Source organism: Macrobrachium nipponense, chromosome 6 (genome assembly GCF_015104395.2).
Source record: "Macrobrachium nipponense isolate FS-2020 chromosome 6, ASM1510439v2, whole genome shotgun sequence".
In the NCBI taxonomy this organism is placed as follows: Eukaryota; Metazoa; Arthropoda; class Malacostraca; order Decapoda; family Palaemonidae; genus Macrobrachium; species Macrobrachium nipponense.
Window position 1 is genome coordinate 113,817,966 of NC_061108.1, and position 27,500 is coordinate 113,845,465.

The following is a 27,500-nucleotide window of genomic DNA, read 5'->3' on the forward strand; positions in this document are numbered from 1 at the left end:
TTATATGGCAAACATATATATCAAAATGAGAAGAATTCAAAACTTAATTCATGCGCATCGAAAAATAATATGTCTACGAGCTACAACGAAAAGGACTGAAAAAAAATTATATAATGCACTAGGCCTAGTATATTATCTTACATGCATGGGAATTAAGACTATAAACAACAATAAAACGAGACTGTCTTAGTATGAAATCGTATTTCCCTGCAACTGAAACAACATAGCCATCGAATTAAGATATTTTATGAACACAACCATCAAAAGATTAAGGCCTGTGTTAGCTCTAACGTACCCAAGAAGGCAGCAGGGCCAGGAACCCTGCATCCGAGAATTGTCATAATATCCTTTTAAACCTTCCGTATTTACCTTTGGAGAACTTTCTATCAGCCTTCATTTAGTCCATTCAATGATAATATCCACTCTTAACTGAGAAAATTAACTCTACAATGCCTTAACTAGCACCGACTTAGGACCGAACACGTTTGCGCCACTTCCACAAATCTACTAACGCGTTCTTCGAAAGCGGCAATGTGAAATCCAAAGGAGAAGTAAAGTGGTAACACTCAAAATCACCAGTTGCCATTTAATCCTTTCCATCAAGAGTTATGATATGATGATATTGTTAGACATGATTCTTAATTTGGTTCCTGCCGTAAAAAGAATACATCTATTATTACATAATACGAAATTAACTACAAAAGTAATCAATGAAAAACGAAACAAAAGTTAATTTGCCAATGTTTGCAATTCATACGAAAGATCATGACGTAACGATCTCAGGACTTAAAATGTTTACAGTTGCACTTGCGGAGATGGACGCCTTCGTTGTGATACCTAGCCTGTCAAGCTTCAAGGTAAAATATGAAACACTTGACTTGTCTAACGTACGATATTAAAACACGTATGAACTTTTTTTAATATGCAAGTTGTGGTCATATGGCCACGAAAAGCAATTATTACTGTGTCAACTACGCTAACAACTGTTTAACTTCATTTAATAGCGCCTTTCCGTGTCCTTAACTTTTCCTCCAAAACAGAGTTACCACTTCCTTATATATATATTAATATTCTTATACCCTACATAGAGAGCATAACACAAAAGCGCAAGTTTGAATGGAGTTGTCAAATAACGTGGTTTGAAGAATTACCTAATTCTTAGGCTTAGTCGAGGCTTTTGGCATTGCTTCGAATTTGGTTGTATAAGTCCTAGGTGTGTAGTAAAGCAATATGCTCACATAGTTCAAAAGCTTCAGAAAAAATTTAGCCGTAAACAGTATTAGTTACTAACGATTCCTATACCATACGGGTTTCATGCGATGACATAGCTAAAAGGTCTATGGCCAGGTGTTAAACTATATCTATATACATAGCGATAGCGGTGACAATTATCTAGGCCGTCATTGCGCAGTAGCGCTCTCTCTCTCTCTCTCTCTCTCTACGATATATTATTTTCCAGTCTTAAAAACAATATGGTACACGTAATTCTTCGGTCTTGTCTCTGTTGGAGGATCTGAGCCAACCAGCACTCCTGTTCATGTCGTGAAGTTTGACCTACATATTGGTCTACTTTATAATGACGTCTGTCCACGGGAATTAACATCAGGTTATCTCAGTAACAGTAAACCAGTGGCTTTAACTGTTCGTAACAGAGTATGCTGTCCAATTACAACATCTGTTCCACTTCAAGTAAGGGAAGCCATCTCATCAATTATCACTCATCGACTATAAAGCCGGATGCTAGAAGAAGCACTAATTTCATAGACAGATTTATCTGTGGTGCCAATACCTGTAGCGACTATGTACATTAAATGCATCAGTCTTATTCGCCGATTACACAATTATTACATCATCAAAAATATAATGCACTCACCTTCATTCGTCAATGAATAAAAAATACTATACTATTGTTAGTTCACTGAAAGAATTGCCTCTTAACTGGATTAGATTCCATGTTAATATCAGGGATTGAGAACCAATCGAAAGAGATTCCTTGTTTAGAATGATTTCTCAACTAAAGAGGTATCATATATACGTTTAGTATGTATAGAAGTGTATATATATATATATATATATATATATATATATATATATATATATATATACACACATTAATGACGTCTTTAACTTCTCGACTTCCTCATACGGTTTGAATGCGCTTGTCACTAGATACACACACACACACACACACACACACACACATATATATATATATATATATATATATACACATATATATATATGTGTGTGTGCGTGTGCGATGTCAATTACCTATTCTCATGCATATATGTGTGTGTCAATTGACTATTTTCATGCACAGTTTTCTATACGGTTGAAGAAAACATCAAAAATTCGCCCCAACATGTAGCGCCAAATTCGCCTGAGTCCTTGGCCAAACACATGTGAGAAAACGTCTCCCTTTTGACAGGCCGTGGCTAGAACTGTGTTAATGTCACCATGTGGTACAGATGCAGGTGTCATGAGCAAAGGAAACGCGAGAAAAAATAGTTATTAAGGCGGTAAACATCTACTGATTTTGCAGGACGAAAAAGACTAAGGAAGACATTAGGCACTCTCTCTCTCTCTCTCTCTGCATACATAACGCCCACTGCTTCTTTGGGTCAGGAGATACTTAGAGTCCCGAGACATGAGTGTTTTGATTTCAACTCATAATACGACCAACATTACTTTAGGGGGCAATTAGCAATCCCTTTAAAAAATCTTTCAAGAGGCATTAAAGTATTAAAGTAATCACACGTTACTTCATCAAAAGAATTTCTTATTTGCTTATTATAAATATATATATATATATATATATATATTATATATATATATATATATACATATATATATATATAATATATATATGTGTGTGTGTGTGTGTGTGTGCGTGTGTGTATGCATATGTATATATATATATATATATATAATAATATATATTATATATATGTATTAATATATATATATATAATATATATTATATATATATATGTATATATATAATATATAAGTATGTAATTATATATATATATATAATATGATATATAATATATATATATAGATTATAATATTATATATATATACTGTAGTAATATATAATATATGTATATAATATAATAGTATTAAGTTATGTAATTATATTATAATTATAAGTATGTAACTATATATATATATATATATATAATATATATAATAGTATATATAAAGGGAACCTAGAATATATACAGATCTTGAGGATGATAATATATATATTTAAAAATATATATATTATAATGGAAAAATACTACCTTTAGCTCCTTCCTTTCATGTGTTTTTAGCGATAAAAAAAAAACTCGATTCAGGGTGTCTGGCTCAATGAGGTTGCCTTGGGTTGCAACCAACCCTAGCCTTTCATTTCATTTGCCTTCACGACCTCGAGGTTTGTGAGCACGCTGGCTAGAGGAATTCAAAGCAAGGCGATAATCACATTTATAAAAGGCCCGATGACTGTAATGGCTATTGAAACTGGGGATCTCGGTAGTCTTTTTACACCTATGAAACTTCCGGGAAATGGATTACTCTCGGAAGCTCCGGCCGCATCCAGAACTCTTCTATACTCACCGATCGGTGCTCCTTCAGGCTTCGATCAGGGGAGGAGGAGGATTCCGTAGACGGCGGGAGAGGTTTCTCCAAGTGGGGGGTGTCGGTGTCCACCTGTGCATCCCGCCCCCCACTGTTCGTATCCGAGGTCACCGAAGATGGTTCGGAAGCCTCGGTGGAAACGCCGTTCTCCATTTCATGAACTGTTTATTGCACGGTAATCAATGATTTTGACTGATATCTATCGGAACTTCGTTTTTTTGTTACATTTCATAATGAGTTCTCTTTGAATGTTTCATAAAATCTGCCTCTAGTCGGAAGTCAATTCGATATTCTTCGGAGACAAGATACTGGTATGTTTTAAATTCAAGTGGTACTATGATGCTGAGGGCAACTCGAAAGGAAATTAAAAAGTTATCTGTAAAACAAAACTGTTTATATCTTGTTATGCACTGAACTAGATCTTTTCTTTCCTCTGCTCTTCGCCTTCCATGAGCGGGCATTCCATTCTGTGGGGTTTGCTTGGCAAGTCAGTAGCTTTTAGGCTTGTTTATATGCTCTGAACGGGCATACAACTGAATAATACAAACAAACCATTTTTATCGTTCAAAGCAATCTTAACGGATTTGCAAAATTGATAGCATTTTCTTATGTACGTTTCTAAGGATCCCGTCTTATTCTGTTTTTCTTCACCCTCTGGGGAAATAACAATGCCACATAAAAAGACATTAAGATTACTAATATATATATATATATATATATATATATAATATATATATATATATGTGTGTGTGTGTGTGTGTGTGTGTGTGTGTGTGTGTGTGTCAAGTTTGTGTGTGTCATTTCACATTACCGTGATTCATATACATACATCGAGCTACAATGTCCTTTAATATCTAATTCGCTCTACCATCGGAATTAAATATATTTCATATATGCTTAACCGAAGGGGAATTTTTTACACGATAATAGATTTGCCTGGTCCCGGGCGCGAACCCAAGAAGACATTCAAATCAGGAACGTCAGTGAAGCTTCTTGGTTCGCGCCCGGGACCAGGCAAATCTATTATCGTGTAAAAAAATTCCCCTTCGGTTAAACATATATGAAAATATATTAATCCGAGTAGAGCGAATTAGATATTAAAGGACATTGTAGCTCGATGTGTGTGTATATATATATATATATATATATATATATATATATATATATATATATATATATATATATATATATATATATATATAGTGTGTGTGTGTGTGTGCGTGTATGTGTAGGTGGGTGTATGACCTGAAGGTCTTCAAGACAAAAAGATCAACTGGGGAAGGAGCAAAGGTGCCAGATGAGAGACTGGCATTGGCGTTGGCACTAATGGGGTGATATATTTGTTGTTATCTACACGACGAGGACTATTATTTATAGCATCCAGACGTTTCAGGGGTAAGATTCATGAAGCCCTGCTGCCATCTGTTCTCATCACTAACTATGGATCCTGCTTTGCAATGACGATATTGAGAATGATAGACAGACTGCCTATCAAGTTATGACAGTAGAGTTAATTGATTGTAATTCTTGGCCTGTGAAGGTATGCATGTTAAATTCATCAAGTGATCTGAATTCATCTATTTGTGAACTTTTGTGACCGATTTGACCTAGGAATGATTTAAATGTTGAAGTTTCTTAAAAAGTAATTCAAGTTACGCGAATGAAAAAGAAATGATTGAGCAGTTAATATTTCTACACGACAAGAATAGAAACTAACTACAATGAATTCGTCTCTCAAAACACGTCTTGTATGTATTGTATTTTCTCAAGTGACACCAATTTTGATGTTGTTGCTCCTCTTTAGTTAATTCTTATCAATCTCGCTTTATATATCATTGCATTTTCTTTTCTCGGAATTCATTTTTCAATTTTGAGCTACAAATTATTTCAATGTAGGTGTATTTGTCTAATGAGTCGTGTGGTGTTGCTTATTGTTGATATTGGAGTTGATCTTATTTTTCTTTTCTCCGTTCTGCTGTATTTTACTAATTTGTTATTTTCAAGCGTATCTTATTCTCTTTTCCTATCTCTGTTATCATACGGGCCTTCTATTCTATGGAACATTTGCAAGCTAGTATAACTTTTTTTACTGCTTTTTGTGAACGTGCCTGCATCCTGAACAGCAATGAAAGAGTCCGGCCTCTTACAAGAAGCAGTACAACTAAAACACATTTCATAAAATAACAGATGTTATCTAATAAAAGGTCACGCACGGTTATTCCTCTCAATAAAACAGCCCTTTTATAAAACTGTTAAAAAAGGAAATCTTTTAAAACGAGGACTATTTAAAAATCAGTCCTTTTAAAAGGATGTCTGAATCCTAAAAATAAAAATCTACAAATACTAGCTGTCTAATGATTTTTTTTGGGGTCAATTCTACAAAAATACGTCTTTCGTCTTTCTTAAAAGTCTCGATGAGGACTTCTTTAAAAGACTTCCTTTATAAAAAGGTGTCTTCGAAAGGGGTGTGGCACTTTTAAGTCGCGTTATTTATGACATCCCTTTGAGATGTCTTGGGAGCCTGCCTGGCGTTCTTCGCTTTAATGTTAGAACGAGCGAAAAAGATATTCCTCACAAGATAATACTACAGTCGAGATGTTTCGTTACGCTTACTGGAAATTGTAATGTTTACCTTTCATTTTAGAATAAATAAGCATATTTCTAAATGGCACTAAAATGTTCTTCCGTTACATTTCACTGATGATATTCATTCAAATAATTTTTTTTCAGAAAATCCAAAATTCTGAGCTACATTCTATGTCCAATATCAAAATACTACGCTTGTAATCACACATAAGGTAATTAATTCATATAAACATGAATAACGATTATGGAATAATATTCACTCCATAAATATCAGAACACTTTCGGTTATAAAAAAGGAAAAACACGCAATGTGTCGTAAGGAGGCAGGTTACCGTTCACAAAAGATAAATGATATCCACTGAATTAAAAATTTCACAACAACAACGTCAGATTTTAGAATCATTTTCATTTGTTCCCCACAAGCACAACACTGCACTTAAAAACACCACTGTATTTTTACAACGGATAGAACACATGACGCAAGACGTAAGTCGCTGAATCCGCCTTTCAGCATTTCAAAGGCATCTTCGCAGGAACTCTCTTTCTCTTCCACAGCGCTATTATTAAATGCTAGGAATCCAGTTCCCTATAGTGTATGCAAACAAAAACACACGTACACACTCTTGGGAAGGTATCCCCACACTGGAAGTGGATGTATTAAAACATACGACCGCCCCCACAGAAAATCCTTGGCCGAAGTCCTGACCTAACAAGATTACAGGACAGTTACCGGTCCCGCTATGGACCATAGGCCGTTCGGGATCTTTTCTTCATTACTGTCCTCCGTGTATCCTCTCGGAATAAACATAATCAATGCTTATTTTGAAGGCTGAATCACGAACCCAAGCGAAACGATCGACCGCGTAGCCGAAGCTTGCAAACAGCGCTCGTTTAACCAGCAACCCCGCGGCGAATTGCCTCTCTGGCAACGGTTTTCTCCTTATCGCATCGCTATTACTGTGTCAAGATTTCACGGTGAGGATGTGACGTCACCGTATCGGCTTCCTGTGTGTATCTTTAGTGGCCTTTTTTTTTTTAACACCGTGGGCCAGATGTTGAGACGAGTGTATGATATGTGATGCGAACAGACATTACACCTTGTGTTTGTGCGTGTGAGTATAATGCAATTGGCCATACGTGTATGCACTACAAGCATAAATTGTATAAACACCTGAAGTGTTCATGCATACTACTCAAACTAAATTGAACATTTAAACAAATGCTTTCTGGCGATAATGAGCGAACTTATCACTCACTTCTGTCATATTTCCTTTAACTTATGTCATTTACACACACGCATACACACACATATATATATATATGTATATATATAGTATATATATAATGGTTATAACACCCAACTTACTGCGGGAGATAACAGCTTTGTTTACCTGATGCAGCAGGGAAGAGTGGAAACTCTTAAAAACCATAATATTTCTTGATTTAAAGTCAGTTGTAATGCGTCTTAAAAAGGTAGAGTAGAACATACAGCGCACAACATCCTAAAATACTACCTGAAAATGGTCTACAGGGCAATAATTGAAGTCAATTCATCTGGGGGGGATGGCGCACACACACACACACACTATCTATATATATATATATATATATATATATATATATATATATATATATATATATATGGTCACATCGAAAATTGTGTATATCTGAGTGTTGGTACTTCTGTATTTTCGTAAAAGCATTCCTTTCTCTACTTAAGAGGCAGATTTGTCGCTAATAGAGTAAAAATTATTATTTGGAAAGCATTTTCTCTCTAAGAGGAGCTAAGAAACCTTCAAACTGTCTTTAGCGTAACCAACCATTTGAGCAAGTTTATGTATTTACGCACAAACGCTTCCATAAATACTCTCATACTAATGTCTTCTAAACTGAACCACTTAAGTGCGGACCCGTTCCTCTAGCTTCAGTGCTCAGCCACACCAAGGCCTGTCTACAGCAATATGGGGTTTAAAATTTCCAAATGAAAATCCTTCGTAGTAATTATTGTGCCAATGACAACAATTTTAATTGTAGCAGGTAATTAAATTAAAGAAATAGTTAGACTTAAACTCGTTTGAAAGTGATGCACTTTATTATATATATATATATATATATATATATATATATATATATATATATATATATATATATATATACATATATAATATATATATTATATATACATATATATATATCATTTATAAAATGCAAACATCGGCCACTGAGTGATTACCGGAAGCTTATTGCATTCAAACTCGTGACTGCAGGAAAACCTTCAAGATTAAGTCTCCGCTTTTTAATCGAAACTCTTGACCATGACAAGTAAATTAATTAAACTGTGGATGATCAAATCCGAATACATTTGTAAATGACATAAAGAGCAAGATAGCATCAGACAAAAAACAAATAAAACTAGTAATTGGTAATTAAGTCATTGGAAAGCTTCTGGTATACTGCAAGTAACTACAGGCAAAATCAACAGAAAAACAATCAACTTCTATAGTGCAAGTGTAAGCTTGGAATAAAGGTAAGCAAAACAAAATATATATATTTTCCAAAGAGACGAAAATCACTGCAACATCTATGAAGGATGGCATCATAGTTTGTTTGCTATCTACAGTCGTTACCTGCATCACCTGCGTAAGTCTGCGCACAAGGGGCTTTACGCAGAAGCTGGAGGACCTCCCCAACCCAACGGTCTTCGAACCGATGGGCGGCGCAAAACGTCCTCTGGGGTCCGTATTTTCCATGGCGCTTTTCTCACGCCCGAACCCAGAGACATTGTCTCGTCCGAAACCACCGAGACTAACTGACTTCGTGGTGACCTGAGAGCCACTCAGAGTAGGTCTGACGGTGGTTGTTGATTTGTGGGCTTCCCATGTCGGCGCTGTGGTCGTCTTCAGGACGCTGGTCGTTGACACAGCCCTGACGGTAGTACTAGCATCCCAGGAGGTCGTGGTAACGGGGTTAGTCGAGGCATGGGCATCCCAGATAGGTCTGTGAGCATCCCAGGTCCCCGCTCGCGGATACGAACGAGTTCGAGTCAACGCCGTGGAAGTGTTACTGCCACTTATCCCTGGGACGCTGGGTCGATTCGAAGTCATGGCGATGGATCTGGCACGAGTTGGTGCGATATAATGGCTTATTATTTTCTATCAAATTTTTGGAATAGCAATGAGAAGTATCGATGTTCCACTACCTTGACTTGGCATACTTGAGTTTTTGTATGGTCTCGTTTTAACACTCAGAAGGTCAGTCAAGACTGTTATTCGTTTTTCGGCACCTTCTGCACCTTATCTTATGCTAATGAGCTTGAAACTAGTCGGGATAAAGTATAGGCAAGCGAATTCCTGTCGCAAAGTTTCATATTCTTGGAGCCAAAGCTTGTTTACAGTTGGCAGCTCACAAAGAAACGGAACTATAATAAACACAATCCACTCCTGTTCTAACAAGCACAAAAGGGTTCATTTGAAATCTACCTTCGACAGAAGTATTCACAAAAATATTCACAAAGCACCAAGATTTTGTATCAATTTACTAATCAAATGACAAATATACTACAAATAATAGAGTTAAAATAAAGATATTCATTAAGTGATCTCCTTATCACCTTTTGCATGTTATTGTCAAGGATAATAAAATCTCGTATTCTAAGAGCCTTACTATTTTTTGCAAATCCAAACCTTGTGTTGTATATATCATTCTTTTCTTAAGTTCCAAAACCACATGTTTAGTTGTATTTCCTCGACTTTATTTCATAATTTTTAAAATAGTCCGAAAAAGTAGATTAAGAATACCCGCACTTGCACGATCAATCCTTGTTCTTTAAATTTTTTATATTCCTAGTTTCAAATAGTAGCAAAGAAAACAAAGTCAATAGATGAATATATTTCTTGATAGTGAATACAACAGAATACATTCCTTTATACTCAATACAGCAGAATAAAATTTTGTTTACTCTGCACAGCACAAATTCTAAAATGTACATATAAAGTTTATTCAGTTTTAAAATTCACACTTTAAAAATCGCAGTGTATTAAAATAACCTGATCATTTTCGAGAAAATATCTTTACTAACCCAGTACCATTTTCCAATCATTATGCCATCGATTTCGTTTCTGTGAATAATTACTATCATATTTATTTTCTCTCAGTATTATCAGAAGAAAGTTATCCGTTTGGAAGATGATAAACAAGAGGAAGTTTTCATTTTATTACCATGTTATCTAGCTATTTCCTTTCACCAAGATGAGAAGCATAGTTACATGCAACATTAGCAAAGGAACATGTTTAAAATTTTGTACTTTCCATCTCAGATTTAGTAGATAGAATTTTCAGAGCCTTCCCCACTTGGTGAAATCAATAAACACGAAATAAAAAAAAAACTTGAAAATATGTATAAATCAATCTAAATCTTGTTTAATGACTATCATCACGTCTAGATATTTTCTTTCATCGCAGTCAGAAAAATATTTTCAATGAATAAATGAATAGGTAAATAAGTAGCTAAATTGAATGAATGAATAAATAAATAAATAAAATAATTGAAAGAATTAACTAATTCAAAAAATAATAAAATATTTATTTCATATCTGTACAATCACCTCTAGCTACTTCCTTGCAGCACTATCAGGAGAATATGTTCCTCTAAAAAAAAAATTACTGTTGCTTGATATTGTAGGTCATTCTTACAACCTTTAATTAAGTGGAAACATAAGCACTAAGAAGCACCAATTTAAAAAAAGGAAAAAACAAAAGATGAAACGAGAAGGGGAAGCAAAATGCGAATAAACAGAGACGCAGTTAATGCAAAACAAACCAATGAACTGACGAACGGAGATACACTAAACGTCTATAATTCATGTAATTGGAATTGAAAAACCAAAAAAAACAAATAGGAAAGAATGATTACTTTTGCAAGAATACAAGAATACACACACACACACACACACACACACACATATATATATATATATATATATATATATTATATGTGTGTGTGTGTGTGTGTGTGTACATATATATTTATAGGTGTGTACACATAATATATATATATATATATATATATGTGTGTGTGTGTGTGTGTGTGTGTGTGTGTGTGTGTGTGTGTGGAAATGTATGTAAACATTCTGTATGAAGAAATTTTACTTTTCTAGGCTAATTCACTGTGATTGTACCACTAATCATTTAGTTTTTGAAGAACAGGTCTTAATTCACGAATTTATCGAGAGTCGCCTAAGAAAATTTGCGCACTGTAATTTCAAGTAAATTATGTCCAGTTTCTTCCTTCACACGTTTTATGCAAAAGCGAAACACTTTCTACTAATAATATTTTCATCTTCACAAAACGCTACAAATATGACTGTTGCAACTAAGGAGTGATGCTTTTACGTTTAACCAATCAGAGCCTTAGATTGTCAAACGCTTCCGTACGATTTCGCAATGTCTTTCAAACCGCTATAACAGACAGAAAAACCTTGAGGACTTTCTTCTGGAACATGGAGGGGCTGCGTTTCCAGGAACAAGGGGAAATAAGGGGCGCTACAGCTGAAGACTCCGTTGATAAGGTTATCAGTTACCAAGGCAATATATCCCACACTACTCTCCCCTTTTATGTGATATGCAACACCCACTCACCGTCCGCTGTAGATAACCTATGTAGAGAATAGACCAACACCTCTTCCGAGTTCCAGTATTGGTACAAAGGAAAAACGTTCATTGAAATGCGCACGTATTTGATTAACCAACGCCTTTCTAACTTGAATCATTATAGCTCTCTCTCTCTCTCTCTCTCTCCTCTCTCTCTCTCTCTCTCTCTCTCTCTCTCTCTCTTGCTGAGTACACTTCTTCATCTATCTACTTTTTATCAGCTGAACCATTTCTAAAACATACTCGTTACAACGCAAGTTCGTGCAAGACAACAAGCATAAACCCAATGACTCACGTCAAAGGCAATGGCAATTATGTACAGAAAACGTCAAGCTTCATTCTTGTTTTAAGTGTAACTGATAAACGATAACTACTGAGCTCCCTGTATTTGACATATACGACATGATATACAATAATGCTTGATAAATGAAGAGTTTTATGAAAACTCGGCTCAATCCGCTTTCCCCTGATTATCTGTGTTATGGAGATACCACGTTAACCAATCATTAAATACCAAACTGGTTGTTTTATTACTGCCATAACACTCATTATTGCAGCTGATCATGTGCACAGAACTAGAGGTGGTGTGGGAGTGACTGGAACAGATGGAGTTGTTCTTTGATATTTGAAGAGCTGAAATAATTAAGAATAACTAGCGCAAACCCAAGAAGCTACAGGATCTTGATGCAATGCATTACCCCTTGCATCAGACATCCCCCCCCCCTTCTTTTTTTAATAAGAGGCACGGTTACTAATCACACGCATGGTCCCCACCTTCAGTCGGCCTTCGGACTAAATAAGAGTACGGTACAACAGACTAATATAATGGTGCGAAATAAATCCGAACTATTTATATAGCTGGTAACTAAGTGATATGCAATGCACAAGTCTCTCGCGAGATGATAATTTATGATAATCAAGGAAAGCGAAAGCAGGTAAAGGATTTCCACGGGACTGATAAATGAGATTGCATTCTTGGTGTTGCGTGTTCCCTGAAAGAAAATGGAAGTTTACCTTTCAGTACAATGGGACAGAGGCCTAAAGAGAGAGAGAGAGAGAGAGAGAGAGAGAGAGAGAGAGAGAGAGAGAGAGAGAGCATATCTTGCAGCATACAGTATATATTAATAAGTGAAAATGAAGGGCCTCCAACAGAGATTGTGAAAAGGAGCGGATCACGCGCATTAAACATTTTAGCAATACGGACATAAAATGGACTCTATTAAATCGAAACATAATACAGTATTTCATATTTAAGGCCAACTTCGCCACTGAGAATAAGTTATACCTCCAAGAAAAACGAGAAAAAAATGACCTTTCGGGGGAAATGAACTAAATAACTGGACAGCCATTTCAGACATTCCCTCGTGATAAGTTCATAAAAGGAGAAAGAGAAATACAAAATTAGGTTCGATTGACAGAGGATGCCGGAGGGTCGAATCCTGTACAGGAGAGGGAAAGTGGAAAAGAGCACTAACAAAGAACAGGAAATAATTCAGGTACACTCGTGAGAAGGTAAAAGGGATGTTGTCATTAACAACATATATCAAGGACTTTAACAAAGGAAACTAGAAATTAATGTACATGAAGGTGTTAAATCATGAATTAACAAGATCCTCCTGTCTACTGAATGTCAGAGACATCAAAGATGAATATGGAAAGATTCTCAACGGAATGCATTGAATTAATAAGTGTCATCTACAACTATTGAATAAAATATATAAAACCTTAACAAATCAACGCTTCCAAATTTTCGAGACACGTTTTGAGTAAAATCTTCAGAGAGAGAGAGAGAGAGAGAGAGAGAGAGAGAGAGAGAGAGAGAGAGAGAGAGAGAGAGAGAGAGAGGCAACTGTCACGTTCTCCGAGTCGAGATGCGCAACTGCCAAGAGGAAGGGTAATTAGGCCGCAACACCATTAGGACGATGGCAGTGGACAGAAGTGTAAAACAAATAATGTTCATTCATTATGTAACACGGAGCTGTATGTTTTAATAACAAATATCTCTTGTGCCACTACATGACAGCCCTGACGGGAAATGCAGATCACTTAGTCCATTAGGTGAAAGAAGATCAAATTAATAGAATAACCCAAGAAGTATGATTCATTCCGTAGAGTGCATTGAAATGAATGAAATCATAGCGACGATTTTTTTATCTGACTGGCAGCGCCTTGTATCACTGAAATAATGGAGTAATTAGCCAACATTGAAACGTGATTATGAGGATTTTTCATTTCTTTCATTATTTCGGTAACTTATGCTTCATTTAGAAACTCAGGAGAGACCGCATTGTAACCTCAAAAATGTTTTATGCCTTTGCCGCTGATCATGTATGAATGAATGAATTATTTTTTATCTATCGTTATTCATTTCATGCGTCTTTCTTATTTTCACCTGAATTTCGCTATACTTCTCATCCCATGATGTTTCTTTGCCGTCTTAATTCCAAAAGGGCAGCAGTCAAAGCATTTTACCCTGTGAAAGCTAGCTCAGACAGACAACGGTTTATAGTGTGTGCTCAATACGCAGATTTTAAATGCTGATAAAAAAAAAAACATGAATTCTTCCCCGAAACACTGCTTAAGGAAAAACAAGAGCTCATATTGTCACTTCTTATCGCTAAGGAATTATTTAATAAGTATACACCAGTAATAAAAGAATCTAATTTGCCCACAAAACGTTTCTTGCAAGTGTAAAATATTAGAAAAAACAAGAACCCCCATTTCTGAGAGCTTCAGTAGGAAAAGCAAAACTTTTCCACTCGGCAGCAGTGAACAATGAATTGCACATTTTCCTTCAACGCTAATTACCCATCATTCAGATAACAAACAAAATACCACCCTGTGCGCATAAACACCAAAAACACCCATTAATAACTGCTGCCATGTCATCCTCCTTGAAAGGTTTCTTTGCAATCTTTTTCAAGGACCTGGTAGGTGCGACGGAATTAATAATAGTCTGCGATTTCTCATCGCATATCATCATTCTCTAGCGCATTATTTCATCTACTTGAGTTTTTATCTTCTCGTTATACGCTCGACTTATCAGCAATCTTAAGTTCTCGTTTTATTTCTATTACATCGCGTATAATGTACATGTATTTTGATTTACATAACTGGATTGCACTGTTCGATTCCCACTGAAATTAATCTGTATATCTAAAACAAATTGCCTAATTTTAAGCCTAAAGAATTCAAACTGTTTAAGACAGGCCATACGTCATACCGTATCTCTAACAGAGCAACATAGGATCTTCATGGACGCATAACAACACCCGTAAGTTTGTCCGTAATATGCACAATCCTTCGAGTAAAATCTACACAAACTAAATATGTCGGTGTTCACCGCTTTTGTAAGGCAGATTTGGACAAAAGCCCAACGGAAATGAAAAAATAACTAACACAACCATCTTTTTTCCGCTTCGTTTCTGACTGAAAACTTTACTTTAAAATTATACTTTTCCCAAACAAAACAAAGCTGTTGAGGCGAGATAAAACCTAACCACAGTATTCCCATATTTTCAGCAAAGCCTCTTAAACCTAAGCTACACACTTGAAAAAATACGTTGGTTACTGTTCATAAAATGATTCTGGAATATTAAACCCCTCTCTTTCTCACGTGTATAATTAAAAGTTATCAAACAAATTTTCCATGTTTTTTCATCTCCCTCCTGTTTCTTGAATATTCGTTACAAGTTGCATATTACATCATACAATTCCACGTTCCCCTCAGCTTTCTACATGTTTACACTACCCCAAACCACACGTTAGATCTCATTCACGTACCTACATTTGTTTTATATTATTTTTGTGTAATTTACAGAAACTAAGATCATTTATTTCGGAAACTATCAATTATTTGAGCCTATTCTATTAAATCATATATGCTAGACAAGCGTAAAACAACGACAAGAACATTTTCATGCAATGATGAACGATATAATGCCCTTCCGCTAATTAACACCCAGTACAATATGTCCACGAAGTCTCATACATTCAACAAAAACTAATTATGTGGTTAATGTGAGATTACTTTAATATCGACAATGAATATATGTATATGCATGCGCTTGAGAACACACGTACACTCCCGTACACATACGCACACACACACACTCATATATATATATATATATATATATATATATATATATATATATATATATTTATATATATATAGATATGTACATGAGTCTTATCAGATTACCGTGATTCATATATGCACATTAAGCTACAAATGTCCTTTAATATCTAATTCGCTCTATCTCAGAATTAATATATTTTCATATATGTTAACTGAAGGAGAATTATTAGTTGATAAATTATTATTAATTAAAAATTCCCCTTCTGTTAACAAATGTGAAAATATATCAATTCCGAGGTAGAGCGAAGTAGATGTTAAAGGATAGTTGTAGTTTGATGCATATGTATATAGGTGTAGATATACGTATACTTTTATATATACATATATGTGTGTGTATATAATCCATCCGACCAGGAACTGTGAAAACTATTACGGGTCAGGTAGAAAGACACAAGGACTGAAACAACCAACCATACAAAAGTCCAACTCGCCAAAGGTACTTAAGCCTATGGATGAAGGGAGGCTTGAAAAGGATGAAAATTAAACTATAATAATCAACATAAAGCCTATAATCCAGAGGTTGGAGATCACTTTGGATTAACGATAGGATGTCGCCATGTTTTGAAGCCATTTGAGGTTTTCGGAACCTTGTGGGTGTTCGGTAGCGTTGTACATTGTATTTTTTTCTAATCCATGTACTTATGATTTTATTTTGAAGCTCAAGACCTAGACATAAGAGCTTTTATACGGGCTGCTATGAAGAGCAAGAATCCGCGCTGGCAAACTCTAAAAACAACAGTCATAAAATCAAGAACTTGCGACCGTACTAGCTCAGATTTATCCAGCAATGGTATACTGAAATCATTTTTTCTGAAAGACAGACTACAAACTATAGCTGTTTCAGGACACAAACGTGTTCTATATTCGTCTCTGATCGAAATACTTCTTTTCTATACAAAATAGCTTAAAAATAAAAGTATGAGAATGAATACGGAATTTTGTTGACTGTTCCTGCATTGAGAGAAGAGAAAAAAAGAAAAAAGAAAAATAACGTCAGAATGAAGGAAAATTGTACCAACAGAAAAATTCAAGTGAAAATTAAGAAAATCTGAGTTTTATGCAAAAATTCAAAAATAAATTTTTAGAATGTAGTAGGGAATAAATATTTATCATTCCTCTATGAATAGGAAGGCAAGTAGTAAAAAGGTAAGTAGTAAATGAAAGTAACAAAAACAGCAACCTGATAGGAGAAAAGGAATTGAGGGTAAATAAGCAAAAGGAAAAAATATACATGGGAAGCAATACAAAAAGAAAAAAACAGTAAATTACAAAATGGAGCAAAAGCCTTTTGCTTATGTGATGAAAATCGAAATAAAATACTGAAAACTTTGAATAATGAGAAGACTGAGAATGGGTGAAGTCTAGATATATCTTTTTTGTTCAGGAAACTGGGAAAGTTAATGAACTGGGAAAACATACTGCAAAAACTAAGGACCCTTTCAACAAAAATAATATTCCTCGTGTAAACATGGTAAATCTTTGCATGTGAAAAATAAGCTGTCTAAAATCAAGATTAAAGCTACAGTTAAAGGTTAAATAAATAGTACAATTAAGAAACCAAAGGTACGAAATTTTTCCTTATGTAACACATAAACAAAATTAATGTATGCATGCCCACACACACACGAATATATACTATATATATATATATATATATATATATATATATATATATATACATATATATATATGTATATATAAAACTTACGACAGAAAGAGAGAGAGAGAGAGAGAGGAGAGAGAGAGAGAGAGAGAGAGAGACGAGAGAAGAGGAGAGAGAGAGGAGTGAAAAAGAGAAGAGAGAGATGAGTTTTGGAGAGAGAGAGAGAGAGATGTAAAAAGACAAAAGAAAGTTGAAAGGAAGGAATACTTGGAGGATTACTACAGCATTAAATCGCCAACTCCAAGTGTAGCTATAGTTCTTTTACCTGACAATACCCTACCACAAATAAATCAATTTTATATACAAAACAGCCAGTCAATTATAATGAAAAATATTTCATCTGTCTAATAATTTCACGTAAAACAAACCTTGTTACAGAAGACAATTTGATACTCCATAGAGCTCTTAAGAAAACTTACAGCTAGGATTTTTCGTAAGTGAGCAGACAAAAAATTAAACAAAATAAAGGATAGAGCAATACTGTCTACATTATTTGCATTTAATTTCGCTTGTTTTTTTTAACCACTGTTATTTATGGAGCTACTATGAAAGTCACTTGACACCGAAGCGGTTCACTACGCGACTGGCTTCGGAGAGATATTTTTCAAAATGTGTTCGCCTTTACTTATTTTTAATGGCGTTTGAACAGAAATGAATGCCATGAGCAAATTCGAACCTTCTGAGCATCTGTTACGATAAAAGAAAACTAAATCATGTACTTTACTTGGCGTCATTTCAAATGAGCGACTTGCATTTTCTTCATTTCCAGTTTTACTTTAAGAAAAAATATGTGATATAAATATATTGATCTTCAGCAAGTTGTGTATAACCGCCATCGATGTCCACTGACACCCAAATCGTTTAGTCGATAATTCAGCGTTCAGGTGAATGAAGTGGATTTATGTCACATACCTCACCATACCTTTTCTTTTCCTAATCAGTCCAAGCGATCGACAGTTATCATAATTACAACGATTGCTAGTTACTTGCATCTACTAATTGACTGCAATGTTTGCTTGCTGATTTCAACGACTGCTACGTAACTGCTAATCATAACAATTACTATGTAACCGCACAGATGACCAGATAGTCATAACGACCGCAATTTAACTACAATGGCTGCCATAAAATTAAGATAACTGCTAATGAATGCCATCTAATGTAAGTAAATTGCAGCCTCTTGTGTGCTTGCCTTCGAAATTCCAAGAAGAACCAAACAACATAATCGTCTACTGCCTTTTGCCCTTCAATTGTTGTGTGACTCAGACAACTTCAAAATGGCTTGCTTAAGAGGGACCGCTTGGCACACTATTATTATTTTTTTTTTATCAATACGCAGATGAAACGGGCTGCCTATTATCCACATCTGGCCCTAGCACGAAAAAAAGAGCTGGATTAGATACCAAAATGTCATGAAATTAGTTATTCTTATCTAGCTAGAAATGATACAGGAAAACAATAAAATATAATGTGCAAAACAAGATTAAGAAATAAGAATGTCATAAATATCGCGCGCAAAAACTGAACATAAAATAACGATAGCAAATTTGTATATGTTGTACATATAGCCCAGATTAAACGACCAATACAGCAGCACTACAGACATATTGCTACAGGCTATAGATAGCGTTATCATACTGAACAAATAAATCTCCTATGCCTAAACTAATTTAAACTTTGGTTTTACCATTCCTCGAAATACAAATCTCAGTTTTCACTTTGCTTTTTGCCTCACTGAGTATTAATTTCCACAATAATTTCTTGCTAGTTTTTCGTTAGGAAACACTCCCCATGTTGTTTTGTAATCTCCTTTTCCTTCACTCGTTTTACTTTATTTTCACAGACGGGGTTTTTTATTTGTAGTAATTTGCTTCGCCTTTTTGTTTGTTCCATTTGGACTTGGGAATAATCACTTGCTTATATTTAGTTCCAGGCTTCTTGTGAAACGTGGACAATGATTCACACTTGGGAATGGTATAAGGTTTCTATTTGCTGTCTCAGGTATCGATGACTAATTCCTTTTCGTTTTAAGATACACAGTTTCTCAGTGGATAGAAAGAACTACATCACAGCTAATCACATCCTTCTAGATACCATATCAACAAAACTGATACATCACCTTTTCACGTAACTCGATTTGGCCGTAAACACCGAAATAACCACCCAGAACACATGGGAAAAAACAAAATAAATAGTAGAAACTGGTGGATTCCTTCACAGATAAACTGACGTTTGTGACAAAACAGACTAGTCGCTTAATATTCACACCTGTCGACGCTCAAACAAAACATGGGAGCGTGAATACGTAGCGGACACAAAACGACAGGTAATGAGCTCTTCATTATCGTCTCCTGACGGGCCTTTGGAGGCACGAAACGGGTGCGCACCTCGGAAAAAGTCAAGACCTATTCCATAAACAGCCGAATTGCTCGGGGGTTGCTGTGCCTTCCTATCTACCAGGAAAGGGAAGGGTGCCATCGAGCGCCTGTGGCACCGTCGGTCACTCCCCCAAAAAGCTTTCCACTCAACACCTAAACCTAGAAGAGGAGGAGAGGGGAAGATAAAGGGTGGGAGGAGGGGACAGGGCGGAAAAGGAGTTTAGGGGGGGAGGGGGAGGGGAGAAATGGCCAAAGGAGGAGCTGAAAGGGAAGAGGAAAAGGGGGTTTGACTGGTTGACGAGAGGGGGAGGGGCGAATGGGGGCTGCATGAAATGACCCCAAAAAGGAAGAGGGAGGAGAAGGAAAGTGGTTTGCGAAGGTAAAGAGGTGGTTAGGGTAAGAGGTGTTGGGAGAGGCAGGGGACAGGATGGCAGGGAGGGACATGACCCGTCCCTCCCAGACACCTAAACTGATAGGGAGGACATGGGGTAGGAGAGAGAGAGAGAGAGAGAAGAGAGAGAGAGAGAGAGAGAGAGAGATGGGAGGATGGAAGACACTTAGTGATAGTTGAGGGGTTTCACCTGACATCGCCCTCCATTATTTTGGTCCGGGATTTTCTCCATTTCAATGGGAAGAAGACTGAAAAAATGCATTTTAGTTAAAGCAAGTTCTTCTGGCTAACCAACCTCTATGGTGTCCAAGTGGCGTAATAAGAAAAAGGGCTTCTCTAATAACGAGGGGAAATATACGGTCACCATAAAAAGGAACTAATATGGGTCCCCTTGGCCGGTGTTTGGGAAGGGGGCGTGTCCAGAAAGCCAAAGGTATAAGGTGTCACGTGGTTGATTACTCTAATAAGATCGACTTTTCTTTTCATATCGACTCTCTCTCTCTCTCTCACTCTCTCGATAATATATATATATATATATATATATATATATATATATATATATATTATATATATATATATATACCATGTGGCCTATGTGGTGTATGAATACTACCACTGTAGGTCTTGCGTGTCGTAAAAGGCGACTAAAAGGACAGCTGCTGCCTTGCAGTCTTACTCTTTTAGCAAAAGACTAGGCCCACCACCAATAACTGTGGAAACTGCTGCTTTGCAGGTGGACTTTTTAGTCAAAGGAGAGGCCCTTCGCCAATTAATAAACCATGCCTGATGTTGTAAGGAAAGGCACATCAGGCAACCGACCCCTTAGTGTAGGGATGGCTGTGTGAAAGAAGAGATTATATATATATATTATATATATATATATATATATATATATATATATATATATATATATAATATAAGAGATTATATATGTATAATCTAATTATATATATATAGTATAATATTATTATATATATATATATATAGACAATTATGAATTCTAATCAATGAAAAGAATATTAAATAACTCCTACCACTTTCAGCTACCTGCTGTAGTATTAAAATATTATTAATGGAATCGAAAAGAGATTATAATAAATAACACACGAAAATACTGAATAAACTAAGGAATCGAAGAATTAAAATAGAAATTTGGGTTCTCTGCTATTCCTAGACATGACTCAGCCACAGGGGGAATCGGAAAACCGGAAAAGCGACGCAAGTTTTTCAAAGCAAATCAGTCAATCAAACCGGAATTTTGAGGTCCGTCTCTGCAGAGTAAACTTGATACCCATTTTTCTTTACATGTTTTCTTCTCTTTAATTAGCAATGCCAGAATTCGCACCCTCCCTTCTCCATGCTTGCAATATGCGGTCATACACAAAAGCAGTTCTTGTTTCTCTTTTTTGCGTTCAGCTCTTTACGTTGTATCTTTTCTGCATTCTTTTCTTCTTCCATGTATGGGCACTCGATGGTAACTAAATTTCCCGCAGAAGTTCTTGCCTTCTTTCCCGGTCCAGAATAATAATAATAATAATAATAATAATAATAATAATAATAATAATAATAATAATAATAATAATAATAATAATAATAATAATAATACTTGATATTATGAGCACGCATTCTCATATGGAAATAGATGACGACGACGAACCCCCTAATCGGCAACCACTTAGCCCTTCATAAATAGTATTATATATTATAAAAAATAATAATGATGGAGACATTTCACGTTGGCTTTCTAGTTAAAAATACATCGAAAATTGCGCAGAGAGTTTCCGAGATCTTACCCCGTTCACAGTATCGATCTGAAAATTCTGGAAGAAGATCTTTTAAAGGTAACTAAAAAGTAAAATGACTTGAATGGTTGACTTAGCAATGTTAATAAGAGGCATCAGAGGCAGGCACAAAAGAAACTATGCATTAGCGTTATTCAAAGCTTCATTTCCTTACCTCATCCAGATAACTAACAGTGTTCAGGACCAGAGCAAGAATCCTATTCATTTACCGACTACTACCCTTAGGAGTCACTCTCCGTTTCAGCTTGTAACAACTCAATTTCGTCCCTTCCGACAGCCCAACGCCACCCACCCCCACCCTCACCCTCTCCCCCATAATGTACAAGTTGGCATCGTTACGGAAATCTCGCTACCGTACAATTGCGTCAGTAATTGGCAAGGCATTTGTCCAAGAAACCGAAATACATTTTTCCACACACGGGATTTACTAAGAACTTTGAAGAGAAACAATACAACAACATTTATTCGCACGGTTTAAAAATAGAAACAATACTTAATTCCCCATTGACATGAGCTGCAACCCGTTTCCAGTCGAGCACCGTCGCAAAGTCGTACCGTTTAATGCTCCTGCCCTACTGCTATATAAACGGCAGGCGAAGCAATCGGCCAGTAACGATGAGGTCAAAGATAATGACAATAATAACGAAGGAGGCGCCGAAGATTCCCATGAACTGGGCTCCGAAGTGGCTGCTTCTGCTGCTATTACCTCCCCTACCGGTGTGGTGGGTTGCACGAGCCTCTCTCTCCTCCTGGGTGGATTTCTATACACCACAAGACTCAACGACTTTTTTTTTTAATGGCTGCAAGTCTAGACAGTATTTACCAGCGAGAGAGAGAGAGAGAGAGAGAGAGAGAGAGAGAGAGAGAGAGAGAGAGAGCAGACTTTTCTGGTTTAATATGATCAGAGGGTTATTTCCGAGTCAAGCTATTTATAGTTCTCCAACCTGGATGATATTTGAATGTGATGGAAGGAAATCTTTTCACTGAATTACAATTACAGTATGACTAAAGTTTTACCTTAAGTCATCCCAAAAAACTGATTGCTGATATACACCCACACAGACACAATTATATATATATATATAATATATATATATATATATATATATATATAGTATATATATATAGATATATATAGATATCTATATATAATAGTATATATATATATATATATATACTATATATATATATATATATATATATATATATATGATATATATATAATATATATATATACATATATATATATATATATATATATATATAGTATATACGTATATATATTATATATATATATTAGTATATATTATAATATATATGTATGTATGTATAAATAAATATGGATGCAAGCATGTATGTATGTAGTATGTATGAATATGTATCAGCAATCAGTGGTTTGCGATGGCTTGAGTAGAATTTTAGTCGTATTCTGATTGTAATTTAATGGGAAAAAAACAAAAAATTTCCTTCCACTACATTCAAATATCAACCAGGCTTGAGGACTATAAATAGCTTGACTCGGAAATAACCTTCTGATCATATTAAACCAGTCAAATCCCTCCCAACCCCCTCTCTCTCGCTGTTAAATAATTATATCGTATATATATATATATATATATATATATATATATATATTATAAGTGTTTTTCTAAGAATGGCGTCGTCTCTCGTCGATTCAGAAATAACATGTTGTGCATGAATACCAAATCTTAATAGATGGGCAAATCTTGCTAATAATTCTACCACAAATATATATATATATATATATATATATATATAATATATATAATATATATATGTGTGTGTGTGTGTGTGTGTGTGTGTACGTATGTATGTATGTATGTGCGCGCGTGTGCTCAAATAGCAAAATAAGTGTTTTTCTAAGAATGGCGTCGTCTCTCGTCGATTCAGAAATAACAAAACTTGAAGAACTCTACATTTCACAGTCTCATCTTTATAGACAAATGACTTGGCATTTACCTGATAGGGCAGTGCTGACAAGGTTATCTGTCAACTTGATTATGAAGTCTTAACGCCATAAGTCAGAATCATGCCGATATCTTACAGGTTTCCAATTGTTGAATCGTATCTAATAAATAAAAGACATCTATTCCGATTTCTCCTATGTATGAAGGAATTCACTAAAACCGATGTCCTAGTGTCATAAATTAAAATTTACCAATAATCTATTCGGGAAATAATATATTGGAATACAAAAATAGTTTGATATTCTAGTCCTTATTCACCCCTCTGCTGCGGTGTGGGAATACTTTTGGTATGGATGACGCTATACGGGTATGTATGATATGTATGAATTATCATGGTTATGTATGAATTATTTATTATGTACGAAAGCCTTTTGGTTGTGCATGAATACCAAATCTTAGTCGGTGAGCAAATCTTGTTAATATTTCTACCACAAATCAAACCTTTAGCAACTACTCTGTTTTCTAATTGGACAGTTGCGAATGAAAGTTACAGAAATATGCAAATATCCTGCATTAATTAAGGTGCGTAATTAACAGTCATTAAATGATAGGTGAAGTTTTGGGGGAGAAAGGAGATGACCATCGCTAATGGGCCAACTGGTAATATACGAAAATAGCACAAACGTAATAATGAAAGATAATGATGTAATTGCAGTTATGAAATACAATGTTCATTATGGGTGGCGTACTAATAATATTAATAACATGGGAAAGGTGCGAATAATAATAATAATAATAATAATAATAATAATAATAATAATAATAATAATAATAATAAAGGAGGAACAAAAATCGAAGTGAAATTAATATTGAAGACTAAGCAACTGTTATTCAAAGGGCGCTGCATACATACTCTACGGATTTACACAACCATTTTTCAAATGACCTTAACACTTAAATCATAAAAGCTGCCATTATCTTCACAATGTAAAATTTTTAAATAACACTGTCCTCTAAAAGAGGGTAGCACCAGATACGATACTTTAAAAGACCTGAGGTCTACGAATTTCTTCTCCAAAAATAGTTCTTTCCCACAAAAGCGCGAGTGTGGGATATCAGAACCAGTAATTTAGCGCTTGTCAATTGGGTCAGGAGACTGATATCAAATATTCGCCTTTCAAGCGCTCTTTTTTTTCCCCTCTTTTTTAGACTTTGTTGGCATTATTTAATGCATCAAAATTTAAGAATCTGGAGTAATTTTTTTAAATTAAATAATGCGAACAAAGCCTAAAAAAGAAGAAGAAGCGCTTTAAAGACAAATATTTGTTATTTAATTTTTCATTTCCATCGTCCATTTATTTATCAAAACCCCGACTCAAGATGTATACAATAACTCTACGCGAAATTTGCTTCTAAATTCACAAACAGTAACGAACTCCCGAAGTGTAGTCGAACGTCCACACTTATATTCTCTTCAAAACTAACATGACTATTTCGTGCACTATAAACTACCAATGCTAGTATTACTGATAAATATCTTCTGTACGATAATAATTACAATAATAGTTTATTGTTGTTATCATTATTATTGTTCCTCGTACAGCACTTCCTTAGTATGCGTTCAGCACCCGTTTATCTGCGGTATTCATTAGCCTTATCTCGTTGATGACCCGCTAAACACTTTAATCTACAACAAGAGAGATTACTTATCTTTTGCTTAAATATTTGATAACATATCCTTACTTCAAAAATTATCTTTTTTCTACCCTGTAACGGAAACCGAAAGTCCGTGATTACACTGGCTAATTGTTGGTTGTTATTCTTTTACCTGTGTACTACTATAGTCTTAATATATTTCTATAACCAGAAGTAATAGCAATTTAGTAGTAATAATTTTATATTTTCACTGTTATTCTTTTTCCTGGCTACTAGTATAGTCTTATTATAGTTCTATTAGTAGATGTAATAGTATTATAGTAGTAGGTAATCTGAAGAGACTCCATGACAAAGTCCGCCTTTCTAAATATTCTGTTTTTTGTTAAACGGTCATTTTGAAAAGAATAAATCCAACCACATCCTCCCCGATCTGCCTAACTCTTTAGTTTACATTTGCGTCTACCTTAGCCCTAGCGACCGGTTTAATTCTATCCTTGTTCAGATTGTCATTTCTGGTGATTCACTTTCATTATGCGCAAATACATAATTATTATCTATGTGAATGCCAACAGGACGGGCGTTCCGAGGACGCGTATTTTTTGAGTTTCCAAGTCCTAAAATTTTTCATGTCAATCTTATTCTATTACATTAGTTAAATATTTTGAAAAATGTAATGAAATAACCATGTTGTCACATAGTAGGAAACTGTTTCCATCGAGTGAGGCTACAATAAACCGCAAAAGAAAAGAAAACAAGAATGAAAGATGAACTGCCATTTGTCAATAGTTTCTCCTCATTGAGTTTCTCCCAAGTTCTCTCCTTACTTTGATGATTTCATTTTTAGAAATGTTGCCCTTTTCAAGGCGCAGCTTGGCGGCTTCCACTGACCTTCAGTTCTTAAGGCTTCCATCCACGATTAATGCTACTACTTCGGGAGAGAAATTCGATGTATCTCGAAAAAAGCAAACAAATATTGAACAACCTTCAACATCTTTCACGAGTGTGACGATAAACCTACCGTATCAATATCTTCGTCGTTATTCTTACAATATTGCAAACGGTACATGGATATTTATTTACCGATCTACAGATAGAACAGGCAAATTAAATACCATGAATCACTAAATCTATATTGGTGTTCAATTAAGGAAATGGCTCTCTGAAATAACAAACTGTTGTTGGTAAGAATATTAAGAATACTTTTCTTATAAAATAATAATAATAATAATAATAATAATAATAATAATAATAATAATAATAATAATAATAATAATAATAATAATAATAATAAAATAAATACCACCCAGTCGAATTGGAGGACTGTGATAGAGCAAAAAAAAAAAAAAAATAATAATAATAATCAAAGATGAAAAACTTATAATAAAAATGACGAGATTGCTGTTATAGAAATAGTAATACCGCTGGGGAGTGAGGAGCCTTGGATTAATAAGAGTTGTTGCACACCTACGTTCATATATGACTGTTTGATTATCTCAGCAAAAGAAAACCATTTGATCTTGAACCTGATCAATAAAATTAACATGAAATGTATAGTAGTGTTACAGAGAGTATATTTGTAATTGTTAAACAAGCATAAACTTTAAGTTCTAGTTCCCTTGGTGAATAGCCTAAAAACTGGATTATGACAACAAATTATTCATGTAACTGTTGCTGTCGGTTTTATA

At 35.1% G+C, this 27,500-nt stretch overlaps 1 protein-coding gene across 3 annotated transcripts in view; it reads right to left on the reverse strand.

The window, feature by feature from the left end:
* LOC135216918 (prickle planar cell polarity protein 3-like) overlaps positions 1-27,500 on the reverse strand; it is a 597,661-nt gene that overhangs the window by 532,821 nt on the left and 37,340 nt on the right. Inside the window, exon 1 of one of the 3 annotated variants that reach the window (XM_064252464.1) lies at positions 8,835-9,326. The exons of 1 other annotated variant lie outside the window; for it this stretch is intronic. In XM_064252464.1, the coding sequence (XP_064108534.1) occupies positions 8,835-9,311 (477 nt within the window). In that variant the 5' untranslated portion in view covers positions 9,312-9,326. Of the gene's footprint in view, positions 1-3,600; positions 3,901-8,834; positions 9,327-27,500 lie in introns of those variants that run through there. One more of the 3 variants, XM_064252465.1, reaches the window with a different exon arrangement.